The sequence below is a fragment of the Tigriopus californicus genome, chromosome 2 (assembly GCF_007210705.1).
Source record: "Tigriopus californicus strain San Diego chromosome 2, Tcal_SD_v2.1, whole genome shotgun sequence".
Taxonomy (NCBI): Eukaryota; Metazoa; Arthropoda; class Copepoda; order Harpacticoida; family Harpacticidae; genus Tigriopus; species Tigriopus californicus.
The window spans coordinates 11878503-11893479 of NC_081441.1; the positions used below are offsets into that span (position 1 = coordinate 11878503).

A 14977-nucleotide genomic window follows, 5' to 3' on the forward strand; every position below is an offset into this window, starting at 1 on the left:
GTGGGCGTCATTGAACGCGTTTTCCAACTGAGCGACCCACATTCTGGACTGGGCTCTCCCAGAGCACGGGCACATCTTGAAACTCTGGATCACACCCGCCACCGACGCGCACGGCTGAACGCACGTTGGCGGCGTTCCACCCGGTGACGGCCGAGACGCGCGGGGCGTCCCTCGAGACGGGGGCGTCGCACGAGCTTGGCCTGGGCGTCCTTGAGCTGGTCATGGTGGTCGGCGCCCTGGTCGTGTTCTCCCTCATCGGCCGTGACAAGGCCGCGAGAGAGGCCCTTGAGGTCATCCATTGCGGGAAGAAGAAAATTGCGTGAGAAATCACGTCGGGGTCACCACTTGGCACTCTAAATCAAGTCAGAACAACGGTCACTTATATCGTGTAATTCAAAAACGTTTTCTCTCCATCCATTCAGGAACCGCACAGCTAGGCTTTTTTGGAAAAAAAACAGGCGGGAATTTCAAACTGCCTTTAAGGACCGAGAAGAGCCTAACGATGATCGACGCTACAATATGTCAAAAGGCATACAAGAAAAGAAATTATATTTTATATATAAATTAAAGGAATTATATGGGCCCCCTAGTTCAGCAGGAATTCTCTGCTCGGGTTAAGCTTCCTTGCGTGTTGCAAGCTTCACTGTTGGTGCTCATTATTATTTTTTCTTGTATAAGTCGATTTTATTTGCTCTGGTATATAAATTTCTTGGCGTAAGTTTGGCCACACCATTTTCCCCTCAAGGGTTTGTGGAAGAGCCCAAGTTGGGACAAGTGCAAGTTCTACTTGGGCAAGGTAACCACCGGACTACTCGCCCTGTTGGTGCGTGCTTCACATCAGTATACTTACCTTTTTCCATGAGTAGTAAACTCCATATGATTAATCCATATCCTGATCCAGGACCGAGGAAGCGTCAGTGACAGACGAGGTATTTCATGTGAATTGTGGTCTTAAATTCATTCCTCGGAAACCATGAAATCCGTTGTTGTTTCAAATGGACATCCGTTTTGTATAACTTGCTGCTGTGCTCCTTTCGACGATTCTCTGCATTAAATGACCCTCTGTGCTAAGTTTTAATGTGGTTTCGATTGTTTTTGTTAACGATCTCAGATCCGTCTTAAATTCAAGAATGCCTATAACGGCTAATTCAAACTTTACATGATCAAAATGTTCATAGATTAATGACTAGGCTCCGACAAATAAGCTGGATTTTTTGACCCAAATTATGACATATTTATGTTGCTTGAAACAACCAAACAATGTTTGAATTCATGTTAACCAATAACATTTCGGATGTGTTGTCCCCGTTTATTGTTCTTAGCATAAAAACTTGGGCCGGCAAAACTTGCAGATAAATATGATCTTATCTCTAAGAAGCAGATTCTTGTTATTCCATGCTGTCTCCTGATTATTGTAGATCTTGAAAAAAAAACAGTTGCCATTTGTGGCCAAACCTTTTTGTTAGTTGGGAAAAAATGAAAAAAAAATCTGGAAAATATGCAGGAAAGTTGAAAGAAACACAAAAAATAGCAAGTGCAAAGAAAGTCGAGAAAAAAAAGAGAAAAACATGTTTGGGAATGAACGAAAACAGGTGATGAATTGCAAAAACGTTGCTGGCCTGTGGCCAAAAGGTCATTGTTAGTCCTGTTTATTGCCTTTGTGTTGCCAATTCTAGGAAAATACTTGCATATACTGGGTGATCTTTGAGCTTCTATATTTACTGAAAAAAAATTAAATCTTCGTTATTTACTATGCTTGACATTAGAAACTTTTCAAGTGATCCGATGTTATAGTAGAGTATGCAATTGATTCTTTTCGAGAGTTTAGTGAAATTGCTTAGGGCACTTTTGCTCACCTAATGATCAGATTTTGTGTCCTGTCTTTGGATATGGCGGCCGAAGACGTCGGCAAGACCGCCATCATCACCCGTTTGGACTCTTTGAATTCCTCAGGATGCCCTTTGGGCTGAGCAACGCCGCCCAGTCTTCTTACTGTTTCGTCTACCTGGATGACGTTCTAGTGGCCTCTGCCACTCCAGAGCAACATGAACGGGATTTGCGTGAGTGCTTGGGCTGCTGGCCGCAAACGGCGTGATAATCAACAGAAAGAAATGTAAGCTTGGCAGGTCGGAGGTCCAGTACCTCAGCCACATGGTGTCGGCCGCCGGGGTACGACCACTTGACGAAAAGGTGGCCGCAATCCGGGACGCACCATTACCTCGCTCAAAAAGGGCTGTGCAAAGGTGGCTGGGTACCCTGAACTTCTACAGGAGGTTCCTCCCCAACATTGCCCAACACCTCGGCCCCCTCATCAAGACAACCACTGGCCCGAGGAAGGACTATGAGTTTGAGCCCCTTGAGGCCTTCATCAACGCTTTCAATCTCGCCAAGGATGCCCTTGCCTCGGCCGTCATGCTCCACCACCCGGTCTCAGGTGCCGAGACTGCAGTCTCGGTTGACGCCTCTGCGGACGCCATGGGAGCTGAGCTGGCTCAGAAGGAACAGACGGACAGTGGCGCCCCCTTGCATTCTTCTCAAAGGGTTGACTACCGCGGAACAAAAATATTCGGCATTTGATCAGGAGCTCTTGGCCGTTTTCTCCTCAATCAAAACACTTCCGCCATTACATCGAAGGCCGCCCCTTCACGGTCTATACGGATCATCGGCCGCTCTGTACAGCGCTCACCAGTGGCACCGAGCGCTCCCCGCGCCAGACCCGCCACCTTGAGTTCATCGCTGAGTTTACCTCTGACATCCGTCACGTCTCTGGCGTTGACAACGTTGTGGCGGACAACCTCTCGCGCCCATTTCCGGATTGTGATTCAGTCTCCGCGGTTCTGGCGCCTGAGGTCGACTACGCTGCTCTCTCTGCCGCCCAACCGCAATTGGGCGACGCCAGGGAGGCTTTCCCAGCCTCTCCCTGATATGTTGGGATAGGTGGCGCTCGCGTCCTCTGTGATTTCTCCGGGCCACGCCCACGCCCACTTGTGCCTGAAGAGTTTCGGTTCTTAGCATTCTCCGTCGTCCACTCCCTCAGCCACTACGGCCCCAAAACCGTGCGCCCGCGATGTGGCGCTCAAGTTTGTCTGGCCTGGGGTCAAGGCCGATGTTCGGAGGTGTGGTGCCAGTCCTGCATCCCCTGCCAACGATCTAAGGTTGCGACACACCACCCGTGCCCCTCTCACTCGCCGTCTTCCCCCAGATCGCCGTTTCGGTTCAATCCACGTTGACCTGGTTGGCCCCCTACCCGTCTCCGAGGGCTACTCGTACCTCTTCACCGTGGTCGACCGCGCCACAAGGTGGGGCGACGCTATACCGCTCTCCAACGTCACTGCCGCCGCCTGCGCCCGCGCCCTTGTCCGGGGATGGATTTCCCGCTTCGGTGTTCCCGACGACGTCACATCCGATCGTGGCGCTCAGTTCATGAGCCAGCTCTGGGCTGAGCTAGGCTCCTTGCTGGGCATGGAGTTGCGACGCACAACGGCATATCATCCACAGTGTAATGGCCTTGTTGAGGGGCTGGCACCGCTCACTCAAGGCCTCGCTCAAGGCACGATGGGGGATGATCCTGCTTGGATGGACGCCCTCCCTCTGGCTCTGCTTGGCCTGCGTGCGGCCTGGCGTGAGGGTGGCGGCCTTAGCGCTGCAGAGATGGTGTACGGCGCTCCCCTTCGTCTCCATGGCGAATGCCTGGCCCCGTCACCGCGGAGACGCTCTCAGCGTCTGAGTTGCCCCTTATCTCCAACCTCCGGGACAAACTCCATTTCGTTGTGCCACCCCCCGTTTTGTTCCACGGAGAGCCTCCGGTCCACGTGCCCACCGATCTCGCCGCGGCCGAGTACGTTTACGTTCGGCATGACACCCATCGTGGCCCCTTCAACATCCGTATGATGGCCCGTTCCGGTGCTTGAGCGCCATTCCAAGTATTTTGTCTTGGACTTGGGTGGCCGCCCCAGCACGGTCACAGTGGATCGGCTTAAAATTGCCTATGGCGTGTCTCCAGCCAACGTGGCGCTGCCCCGCCCTCGTGGGCGCCCTTGTCTCCCTCGCCCCCATGATTGCGCGGTGGGGGACACTCGTGGAGGAGCTCAAGGGGTTCCTGTTCGTCAGAAGCCTCAGAATCAACCTCAAATTCGTGCTCCAGATATTTTCCCACCTTTGGGCGCTCCCGTCCCAGTCGTGTCCCGCTCGGGCCGCAATGTGCGAAGACCAGCTCGTTTTAATCATTTTGTGACTTCGGCATCGTTCACTCCTCAGTGTACCACTGACTTGTTCACTGGGGGAGCACTGTAGCGTCATCATCGTTAGGCTGTTCTCGGTCCTTAAAGGCAGTTTGAAATTCCCGCCTGTTTTTCCCAAAAAAGCCTAGCTGTGCGTTCCTGAATGGATGGAGAAGAAACGTTTTGAATTACACGATATAAGTGACCGTTGTTCTGACTTGATTTAGAGTGCCAAAATATGACTTTTCTTGCTCCAAGTTGGGGCAAGTTTCTAATTGGGCAAGCTAAGCATTGGACTACTGGCCCTCTCGGCAGGGTGGGCAATTTTGAGAATTAGCGTGACTTTTGGACACCAAGTGGACAAAAAGTGTCCAAAAGTGGACAAAAGTGGACAAAAGTGGACAAAAGTGGACAAAAGTGGACAAAAGTGGACAAAAGTGGACAAAAGTGGGCAGAATGTGTCCAAAATTACGTACAATTGTGCAAAAAGGGGATTGACAAGCAAACACTTTTTAAACCCTAAATCATGTTATTTCTTTACCAAATCTAGATGTGAACCAGCAAATAGAATCAGTAATCAATAAAATCTAAGCTTTCTTCAAACACATAAATATGAAGTAACAACTAGCCTTTTCACTAACGTTTTTAATTTCCAAGATATACACTTAACGAAATTCGTTATCTTGATACAATACAGCTTTATAAAGTCAAAACAAATATCTTTAATATATTTTGAATGTTAATAAGTCAAAGCCACACTATAATCAGGGCATTTGGTGGCTGGGTAATTTTAACAAAGATAAAAAAAAATAATTTTAAAAAAGCTTAGGAGCTGAATATCAAATATCCAATAATACTTCTCATATTTGTAATATACATAACATATTTATAAGGAGTGCATGAATTACACTTTTATAATACATCTAAAAACTAAGATATAGGTTTCTTTAAGAAACATTGGGAATCTCATTTCCTGACATCAAGCGCATCTTTTAAAAGTTAAAAAATATGCCTAACAATGTCTCAATTAACTTACTTATGGAAGAAAAAGCATAAGTATAGGAAAATATGTCATTATTAGATTTTAGCAATTCGTAAGAAATTCAATTTTTAATATTAGTACTTTTTAAGAAGAAATCCCAAATGACTGATGACTTTAAGTAAAACATTTTTGCAAAAAGTTAATAATGTTGAATAAATGAAGCCAGATAACCAGAATATAATGTTTAGCTATTTCAGTTTTTTAATCCTTTGCAACAGGTGCATTCTACTAGAGGGAGACTTTGTTCCCTGCTTGCTTTCTAATCTAACATAAGAAAAAGAGAGTTAAGAACCTGTCTTTCAAATACCTTTTTTGGGTATGTTAGAGGTATATGGCAAAGGTTTTAAAGACTTATCTTGCTCTTGGAACCATCAATGAGCAATTTTTGAAGTAGAGGATAGGTTTCATACAGAATATCCTTTATATTTGTAGTTTTTTAGGTTCGTATTTTTGGACACTTTTGGACACTTTTGTCCACTTTTGTCCACTTTTGTCCACCCTTATTTTTGGACACTTTTGGACACTTTTGGACAGGGGTGGACAAAAGTGGACAAAAATGAAATGCCCACCCTGCCTCTCGGTGCTTGCTTCACATCAGTACAGTTTACTCCTTTTGGATTGTGGCAACTCTTTCAAGACAGAACAAGAATGAATAGGCAAATAGTTTTTTCTTTAAACTTTTTGAATACAACTCTCTCTTTTGCTCTTTTTTGACCTCCAATTTAACCTTTTTTAGCTCTCTAAAAGGCACTTCCGCTTGTCCTAAGCGTTATCTCGCTAAAATGATTTGGTCACCATGGTCCGAACCTTCGGGAACATCTAATCGAACTTGATTTTCAGTCCATTGGTCAAATACCGTATTGATTTGAGTGAGTTCTTCAAGATAATGGTGTTTTAACGGATTTTCTAGTTATCTGCTTTTCTCGCTATTTTTTGTTGAACTCGTGGGCGGGTGGTGAACTAACTAGATGTTCACCATTTTGGTGATTTGGTGATTGAAACTGTGTCAAAAGGCCTGAATACTTTCGTTCCCTCTCACTTTCAGGATGCGTCCTTCATTTGAGACCAGAATGGGATGGGGCTGAGCAAGATTAAGAAGCTCCTAAATTTCAGAGCACTCAAAGAACTATTGTGTAGATGTGCCCAAGCTTTTTTTGTTTCAAAGAGCGCCCCTGATCTCTAAATCTTTTTTCTACACCTCTCTGGCGATTCTACGATTAAGATGAAGGGATTGTGAAACTGGATTTTGATCTTGCTTTGCTAAACTATACCTGATCAACCTTTTGTTTAGAGATATCTTAAAGCCCCTAATTCATCTTTAAGTATGCCTTTCCCTATTTTCTTAACACTTATTAAAACCGATCTTTTTTTACCCCTCCAGCTCTTTCATTTTCGCGGATACAATGAAAACCATTCCATCCTTGGATAATTTACTCGCGGGTTTCCTACGCACTTGTTCCATCACCGAAGAGAACTCTGCTCTCGTAAGATCATATGGACCTGCCATGAAAATCATGCTCAAACTCCCTTGGGTGTTCTCTAACGCTCCTGGGATTACTGATCATGGGGTTAGAAGCAATGAAGCTTTTTTTAGATACTTGGTATCCAATCGGAAAACGTACATCTTCAGTGCGGGTTGCATTTCAACCCGTCAGCTCGAGAGACAAATGCCCAATGAATTGAAAGTGGTGGTGGAGATAACCAAAATTTTGCACAAGCAAAGACAAGAAATAACAATTGAAAGTCTCCAGGAGATCATTGACAAGGATAAAGTGTTCAATCTAAGCCTGAGATTAAGGAACCAGACTAGCACCCAAGAGTTTCTTGAGGTTCATTCAAACTTCTTTGCCACCGACAAAAGTGGAGAAATAAGGCCGAGGATTATCACTCTTTACAAGTACAACTATCGAACACAAGAAGCTAAAAGAGTGAACTCTCTCATCGTCATTGAATTGATCCGAAGTTACACCAAAGAAATTGGCACTCCCATCGACATCGTCCAATTATACAACTACCTCCATGAGATCAGTTTTGGTGTTCGTTTCTCCGCCCTTCAGAAGTTTGTATTCAAATTTTACCATTCATCCTACATATTGATTTGCCCAGAGTCTCAACCAAGTTTGACAAAACCTCGTCCGAAAATATCAGAAAGTGACATTCTTAAAATTATCTGGGACACCATGGCACAATGGCCAGTCACTTTGAGCAAGATTCGCGAGGAGTTGAATCAAAAAGGAATTTCCATGGCCAATTGTGCAATCAGGTCAATCATCGAGGGCCATTTCCCCGACCACATTATACAGGGTGGTTTTGTATTACAAAACCACCAACCGTATATGAAATCAGTACAAGAAATCTTAAAGAAACAATGCCCGATGTCCTTGACTGAGCTTCGTAAGACCTTAGTATCCACGGGAGTCGACATTTCGCGGACAATCCTGACGGACTTGGTTGTCAAAAGTCTTGCCGGATATTTTACGTACAAGGGAGAAATCTATTTGCCCACCTCAAAAGAATCAGGCGAACTTATGGCGGATTTCATCTTGAACCAGCTCCATCTTATAACGGAAGGCATTTGCCCGATCCTGTTAGAAGATGTCGTGATCCAGCTTGCCTCCAAAAGAATTTTGATCACTAAAATGAAGCTCAAAAGCATTATTGCCCACCATTCAGAAATCTATAAATGTGATAAAAACTTTGTTTGCATGAGTGAAAATGGTATGGAAGCTCCCGATTCAGTGGAAGTCATTCCCGAAACCATTAATCCTCAAGATATCGATAAACCGAAAATTGAACCTCAAGACATCGACCTCCCAAGAATTGAGCCTCAAGAAATGGACCTTCCCAAATTTGAGCCTCAAGAAATGGACCTTCCCAAAATTGAGCCTCAAGATACGGACCCTCCCAAAATTGAGCCTCAAGATATGGACCTTCCCAAAATTGAGCCTCAAGAAATGGACCTTTCCAAAATTGGGCCTCAAGAAATGGACCTTCCCAAAATTGAGCCTCAAGAAATGGACCTTCCCAATATTGAGCCTCAAGATATGGACCTTCCCAAAATTGAGCCTCAAGATATGGATCGCGCCAAAATGGATCCTCAATCTGTTGGCGAATTGGTATCCCATCTGAAGAACTTAGTTGAGAACGACAATAATTCCGTGACGGATTTGAATGGGAACCTGATTTTCACAAAAGCGTATTTAGATGAAATCTTCAGTAAGTTTGGAGGTGAAGAAAATGAATTGACGTTTTCCTTTACCTGGTTTGCTATTTTCAGATGGGAATGAGGCTTATACACATCTCAAGAGTATCATTGTGACCGAAGATGGAATTGGACTTGCAAAGAAACCTCAGACCCGATTGAAGCCGAATTCTGAAGGAACGGCTGAAATCGAAGAGGCCAATTCCCTAGTTCGAAGACTTCAACCTGACATTGATAAATCCAAGATATTGACATCAATGTCCAAAAGCAAAAGTAATTTAAACAAGCAGTTATATCAAAGGACAAAGGCTCGATTGTAATTGTACGCTGACTGATCCATTTTTCGTTTTAGACTGCCCCAAAGATGATGGAGCCAACATATCGGATTTTGATGCATCCACTAGCCATGGGTTAGTTACTTCGCCTAAAAGAAAACCGAAGCCTCGACCAAAAAACGGCTGGAAACAAGACAAGAAACGACTCAAAAGGGGCGTGGGCTCATCCAAGTGCCCATCGATTGATTGATTTTGCTGCTTGACACGTTTCATGTTCAGAACAGTTGTGATGCAGTATTATGACTTTGGAGGTTGGGTCTGTTCTGTGTTAAATGCTTCAGCTTATGCTTCACATTCAAAAGTTATGTTCATGCTCACAGTAGAGTGGATTAAAGTGCAAATATTTTTAAATGGTTGTTTCTCGAATGCCCACCAGGAGGCATATTTAAATTTGCTTTTGAACTCTTGGCATGATACCTTCACTTGGTTTAGAATTGACCATTGAGGAAGCAAGGCCTAGAGAGTGCGATAGAGAATAGCCAGGCGAAGTCGTTTTCAGCGAGAATGGGAGACAGCTGAATTGCCGATAGGGTATGGTTTCTAATTGTAGAGGCGCCGCTTTCTATCGGCTGGAGGTGTACTGTCCACTGGTTACCGATTCAGCTGTAGTAAAAAAACACAACAAACCCGATTTTTACCCTCTTCTGTTTCTTCTCCCATGAATTGACCCCAACCACTACGTGAATAGGTTTTCTGTTGTTACAAGAGTTTGAGAGAGTTCAAGACTATCTCTAAAAGTCTCAAAGAGTTGGGGACAAACTCGAACTTTGGATTTCGGACGGTTGCTTTAGTGTGTCTGAAACATTCAAAATGAGCAAGTATTTTAGGAAAGGGTTATTTTAGAAATGACATGATAGGTTCATATCAAACATTAGCAACACTTTCTTGATCACACTATTCCTTGGCTTCCACGTTGTCATAAATGTCAAACTTGTTCCGATACCTCTTCTGTATTAAAAAGTACCTCAGTGACCTCCCAAATTTTGTGGGAAATCATCAGAGAGTTTTTGCTTCAAAGTCCGAAAAGTCCTTTTCATGGTGGGATGTAGCGCCCTCTGTTTGTCAAGGCGGGGACAAACAACGGGAATTAAATCATAAGCTCCAAGATGCCGTGCGTGACCAAACTATTGCATGCTGAACAAATTTAACTAAAACTTAGTGACACAAAAAATATATCCCCAACAGTTCTGGAAAGTATTTCAAATTCTGAAAAAGCATATTTCCCACCAGTCATGACATTCAAATCAGAATTAAGCAAAGAGTCTTATACTGTTTACTTGAAGGTGCATCAAAACTTTTGGGATCATCAATTCCCATCAGAGTGTACTAAAAAAATTGGTCTTTTAGAAACGTTGGTTAATTAATCATTGATAATGATAAGGGCGCTCGAAAAAATTGTAAAGATAACAAATATTAAATTCAAAGATTCAGCAATGTTTAAAAACACGCAAAATGACAACTTGAAACTAGTTTTGAAAAAAAAAATTAACTTCTGAGTTGTGATTTGTAAATCTTTGAAATCAAAACCCGTTACAATGGAGCGAGTCACTTATTTCCAAAACCGTCCATATTCATAGATTGTGGTGTTTATCGTCCATTCCATAGATAGCATAATCCCTTGAAAGGAACAGGCTGGTGGATCTGGTGTTATCAAGTCCCACTCAAATTTGAATCACCAATTCATTTTTTTTTTTAAATATTACCAATTCATATCGACCTTGAAATATCTTGAGACTATCTAATTCATAATATACTAATATAATAGCAATATAATAGCAATAGATTTGATTTTTCGTGAAAAGAATAAAGTTTAAAAATCGCCAGAGTCCTTGATTACGCTCTGAGATCCTGATGGCTGTTCGGCCGTACTTTAGTTATTCGTCAAAATGTATTTTAAGATACGGATAAGATTAAGATAAGTACGGAGCTCAAGAACCACAACACTATTTCCTAGGAATCCTCTCGCCGAAGTAAACGCAACCTCTTCAGCAACTAACCTGGGCAGACGTCTCTCCTCAATGCGCTGAAAAGCTCTATTAATGGTCAAATTGTAAAATTAGCCCCAAACCGCAAAGAATCGCTACAAAATTTTAAAAGTTCCCCTAATGGAATATTGTAAACAACATCATTAAAAGTGAGTTGTTGCTCATGCAGATCCGCTGGACGTGGACATCCAAGAACTAATTGAAATTTGTCCGGTATTCTTAAGAATTCAATTGCGCAAACATCACTCCTTGGGTAATTTTTTTGTTCTAAAAATACATTTTTTAATGCATTAATGCACAAAATCATTTGAACTTGCAATCATTACAACATGAAGATGGCACGTATTCTTGTGAGATCTTGCAATTTGAAGAAGGACCAGAAAGAGTCTTGAATTTTGCCTGTTTGTCTCTAAAAAGATCGAAAACAACTCGTTCAAAAGTAAGACCTTGAAAGGCACAGGTCTGACAGGAGACATAATCCCCCACTTTGATGTTATGTAAACTTTAAGACGGTGAAATTTTGATTAAATCGCAATTTTGTAAATGTTGTACTTGGCTTGCGCTTTTTCCACCTAGCCATGTGGAAGCACTAGCAGTAACGAAGTAACTGGTATGGAAATAGAACTAGACCACATGAGACAGAATAATAGAACCTTTTGGCCTCAATATTACACTGAAGATTGAAGGTATTGGCTGAAAGGTACGAAACTCGATAATTGGATCCATTTCAGTGCACATATCCTCCATTCATCCATTTTTTCAAGTGTCTGGAAAGAAAGATGGCAGCCATTCCATCATTGGACATTGCGCTTCTGAATCTGATGAAGACTTCTGCCTTCACCGTGGAGAACTCCGTTCACACACAAGGTGATGGCCCTGAACTAAAAAATATGTTCATGATCCCTTGGGTGTTCACTAGAACGCCTGGCTTAGGTTGTCATGGGATTAACAGCCATCAGGGCTTGATTAAGTACTTGACGTTCCACCGGAAGACTTACATCGTTGTGCGTGGCTGCGTGATATCGCTCGTACAAGTTACACGAAAATGCCTCACGATCTCAAAGTGATGATTGATTTAACCAAGACCCTGTATATCCATCCCTCGGCAGCAGCCATAATTGAAGGTCTCCAGGAAGTAGTCAATTCCAACAAAAATTGAAAGAGAAACTTAGAAATGTGACAAGTACCCTCGAGTTTCTCCGCCTCTACTCGGACTTTTTTTTGCATTGAAGAAAATGGATTGATTTGGCCTTTGAATCAATTCAACCGTGGCTACGACCCTGAGAAACAATCTTCAAGGAAGATACCCATCTTCATTGCAATGGAATTAATTCGAACCTTTGTCAAGCAAGAGGCTCCTATTATCAAACTTCTCCAGTTACACGATAACCTCTGTTCAATTGGTTTGGGTGTTACCTTCGCCGAACTTCAAACATTCGTGTTCAGGTTCTATCATCCATCTCATGTGTCCATGTACACGTATCCTCAATCAATGCGAACGAAACTCCAAGTTGTTGAACAATAAGACACTAGTTTCCAATCTGAGGACGAATCGTTCACTCGTTGCAAGTCAATGGAAATGTTTTTACTGACTTATTTGTGGCGGTTCTAAAGGACAAGTTTCATCCCGTAAATTGTAATTGCCTTAAAAAAGAACGAGATAAAATGATGCCTGTTTCAGGGCTTTTCCGAAACTCATGGTCATGAAAAAGGAGCACGATTTTTGGAAACGAAGATCATGGATTTAATTCAGGTGAGACATTTGAAACAAAACTTGTCGATGGTGATAATACGTCAGTAGTTTTTTTGGCAAAAATATTTGCCCTTGTCAAATTACGTCAAAATCACCCGAATTTGCATTGAAAGTTAGAGATAAATAGGCAAAATAAAGTCACTATTAATCTCATGAGGACTCAAAGGGCTACTTTTGTATTGCATATGAAGCAATATGTAAATAGGGGGACTCTGGCCTCGTGAGTATCCCGAAGAGAAATCTTGAGTTTAACTTCAGCAAATCATAAAGATTAAAAATTTATGTGGGCAGTCGGCATCATATCTGCAACCTTCTTTGTGTTTTTTTTTTTAGCGAGAAAAAACAAGCAAGAACATTTCTATGTAAAATGTTTTTCCCAAAATTGTCTGAAATTATCTCAAATTGATCTTGTAATCATAAAAATACTTTTTTACTTCGTCTTGCTGAAGTAGTTTGACGATTTCAAAAATGTTGTTAGTTTTATTGAAAAATCTGGGATTCACAAGGTTTTGTATACTGCAATTTTTGGCCTGCCCTACTCATCGGTTGTCAACAAAAACGTACACCAAGACACTTTGGATTTTAAAATCAACAAAACCATGAGTAACAGTTTAATGTATTATTATTTTGTAGTTCTTTGCCTCAACACATCGAATACAGTAATTTTGAAAAAAACCTTTGTGATGGAAATTTTGAGGACATTTTGAACTAGTGGGGAGGTCAAATATTATATTAAGATCAAAAGGTAAACAATGGTTGACATACTGCCTTTAATTTTGATAGTATTGGGGATTGCATTGGCTGTGGCGGTTAGAGCAGAAACAAACAAAAGAACATTTATCTAGTGCTGTTGCGCTATGCCTTTTATCCCATGGTTTGTCTCCCTTTTGAAGCACAATTCGTACATTTCCGATGTTTAATAGAACCATAAAATTTTTGCCAACAGATTTTATTTTGGCTTTCAATTTCTGAATCTAACTTCAAATAGCCAGAACAGAAGGTATTTTTTGACAAGCAAAACTTGAAACTGAAGATTTTCAAGTTTTTCCGATCCAGGCTTCAGGAGAAGATCGACCTCATTAGGACATGACAAAAGTCTTAATCTTCAGGGTGTAGTTATTTATATAGCACATATTTGAAATACATAACGAAGCAGTTACGTAAAATTACCACCAATCCTTGAATCGTGTCATTGTTTCCTGAACCAAAATATTGCATCCGTCTAAGTTTCAACCTTTTGTATCTCTTTCAGATGCTAACGATGCTTCATCAATTGATCCATTCAACAATTAATGAACATAAGTGGTGTGTACTTGTATTGCATGCACATGCGCATATGCAGCTGTCCTGCTCTGTCTTTCTCTATTGCTCTCTCTCTATGTCTCTGCCTTTCTCTCTCCTAATCTTGATCTTGAATAGAACGGACGTGAAGATTCAACCCTCCGTGTTTATTGGATTAGGGGTGTGTCCTTAGGGACGTAACAATAAGCAAAGAAGATACTGGAACCGCCGAATCGTCTCTTCTGAATCAAGGCCAACCTAGCTGTAAGAAGAGAAATTGTTAACAAAGTCTGTAAACTCTATCTAGGCTAGCCCGGAATGAAACATAACTGAGAGTTTGCTAACTTCACAAGGTCCACAGCTTCAACTTGAAGCCAAAAATTGGTGATTGATTTCACAGGGAACCTTACGCAGTCTCATTTCAAGGGCTCTTCCGATTGAAAGGAAAGTTTACAAAGGAAAATTCGAGCAAAACTTGCCTTAATTGGCAATAATTTTTAAGAGGCCACCGGCATTACCGATGATTGGGTCAGTTAGGCTAATTTGCCGAGGCAAGTGCAATGTTTCGGTTTACTGTTCATTTGAGAGAAACAAACCGTGAGAGAAATACGATTTTTGTGACGTATGACATTGTTAATTGCTTAACGGAACCTCATAAGTTAGCCTCAAAATGTAATCTTAATTTTCCCTCTCATTCCACCAGTGGAATACTTGCATTTTATTAACTTTTTTCAAACAATGAGAAGAAAGAAGAAGAATACGTGTCAAAATGTCTAGTAGGAGGTTAAAACCAAACTATTCTTAATCCTCGAGCGATTGAAAGCTCGTAATTTGGTTATTTGTTTCACGTCATGGTTCTTAAACGTTAAAAAAATCGTATAAAACGTTTTTTTTGCACTTTTAGTCCTTTTTTTCTGCAAAGGTAACGGTAATGGCAACGCGTTACTTTTTTCGGTAACTGCTGTTTTTACGAAAACAAATTTTAGAATATTGCTTCAGACTCGTAGGCCTTAGCACTAAGGACATCGAAATTGAATTGCAGAAAAAGGAAGTATAGACTAAAGACCCTTTACAAAAACACATAGAGCTTTGATTCAAGCTATGAATATTAAATATCTTGATCTTGACAAGAACTTGACAAGATCTTCAGTTTTTTTTT

The 14977-nt window shown here is 41.9% G+C and overlaps 1 protein-coding gene across 2 annotated transcripts; it reads left to right on the top strand.

Annotated features, from left to right (window-relative positions):
* The first annotated feature begins 5981 nt into the window (after window positions 1-5981).
* Window positions 5982-9150, top strand: LOC131893470 (uncharacterized). 2 transcript variants are annotated; one of them, XM_059243506.1, is made up of 4 exons: window positions 5982-6131; window positions 6644-8478; window positions 8540-8737; window positions 8817-9150. In XM_059243506.1, exons 2-4 carry the CDS (start codon window positions 6666-6668, stop codon window positions 8987-8989), a joined length of 2184 nt encoding a protein of 727 aa, XP_059099489.1. In that variant the 5' UTR covers window positions 5982-6131; window positions 6644-6665; the 3' UTR covers window positions 8990-9150. The 2 variants fall into 2 exon arrangements, with proteins under 2 accessions (XP_059099489.1, XP_059099488.1); XM_059243505.1 differs by lacking the exon at window positions 5982-6131 and adding an exon at window positions 6216-6253.
* Window positions 9151-14977: the final 5827 nt, after the last annotated feature.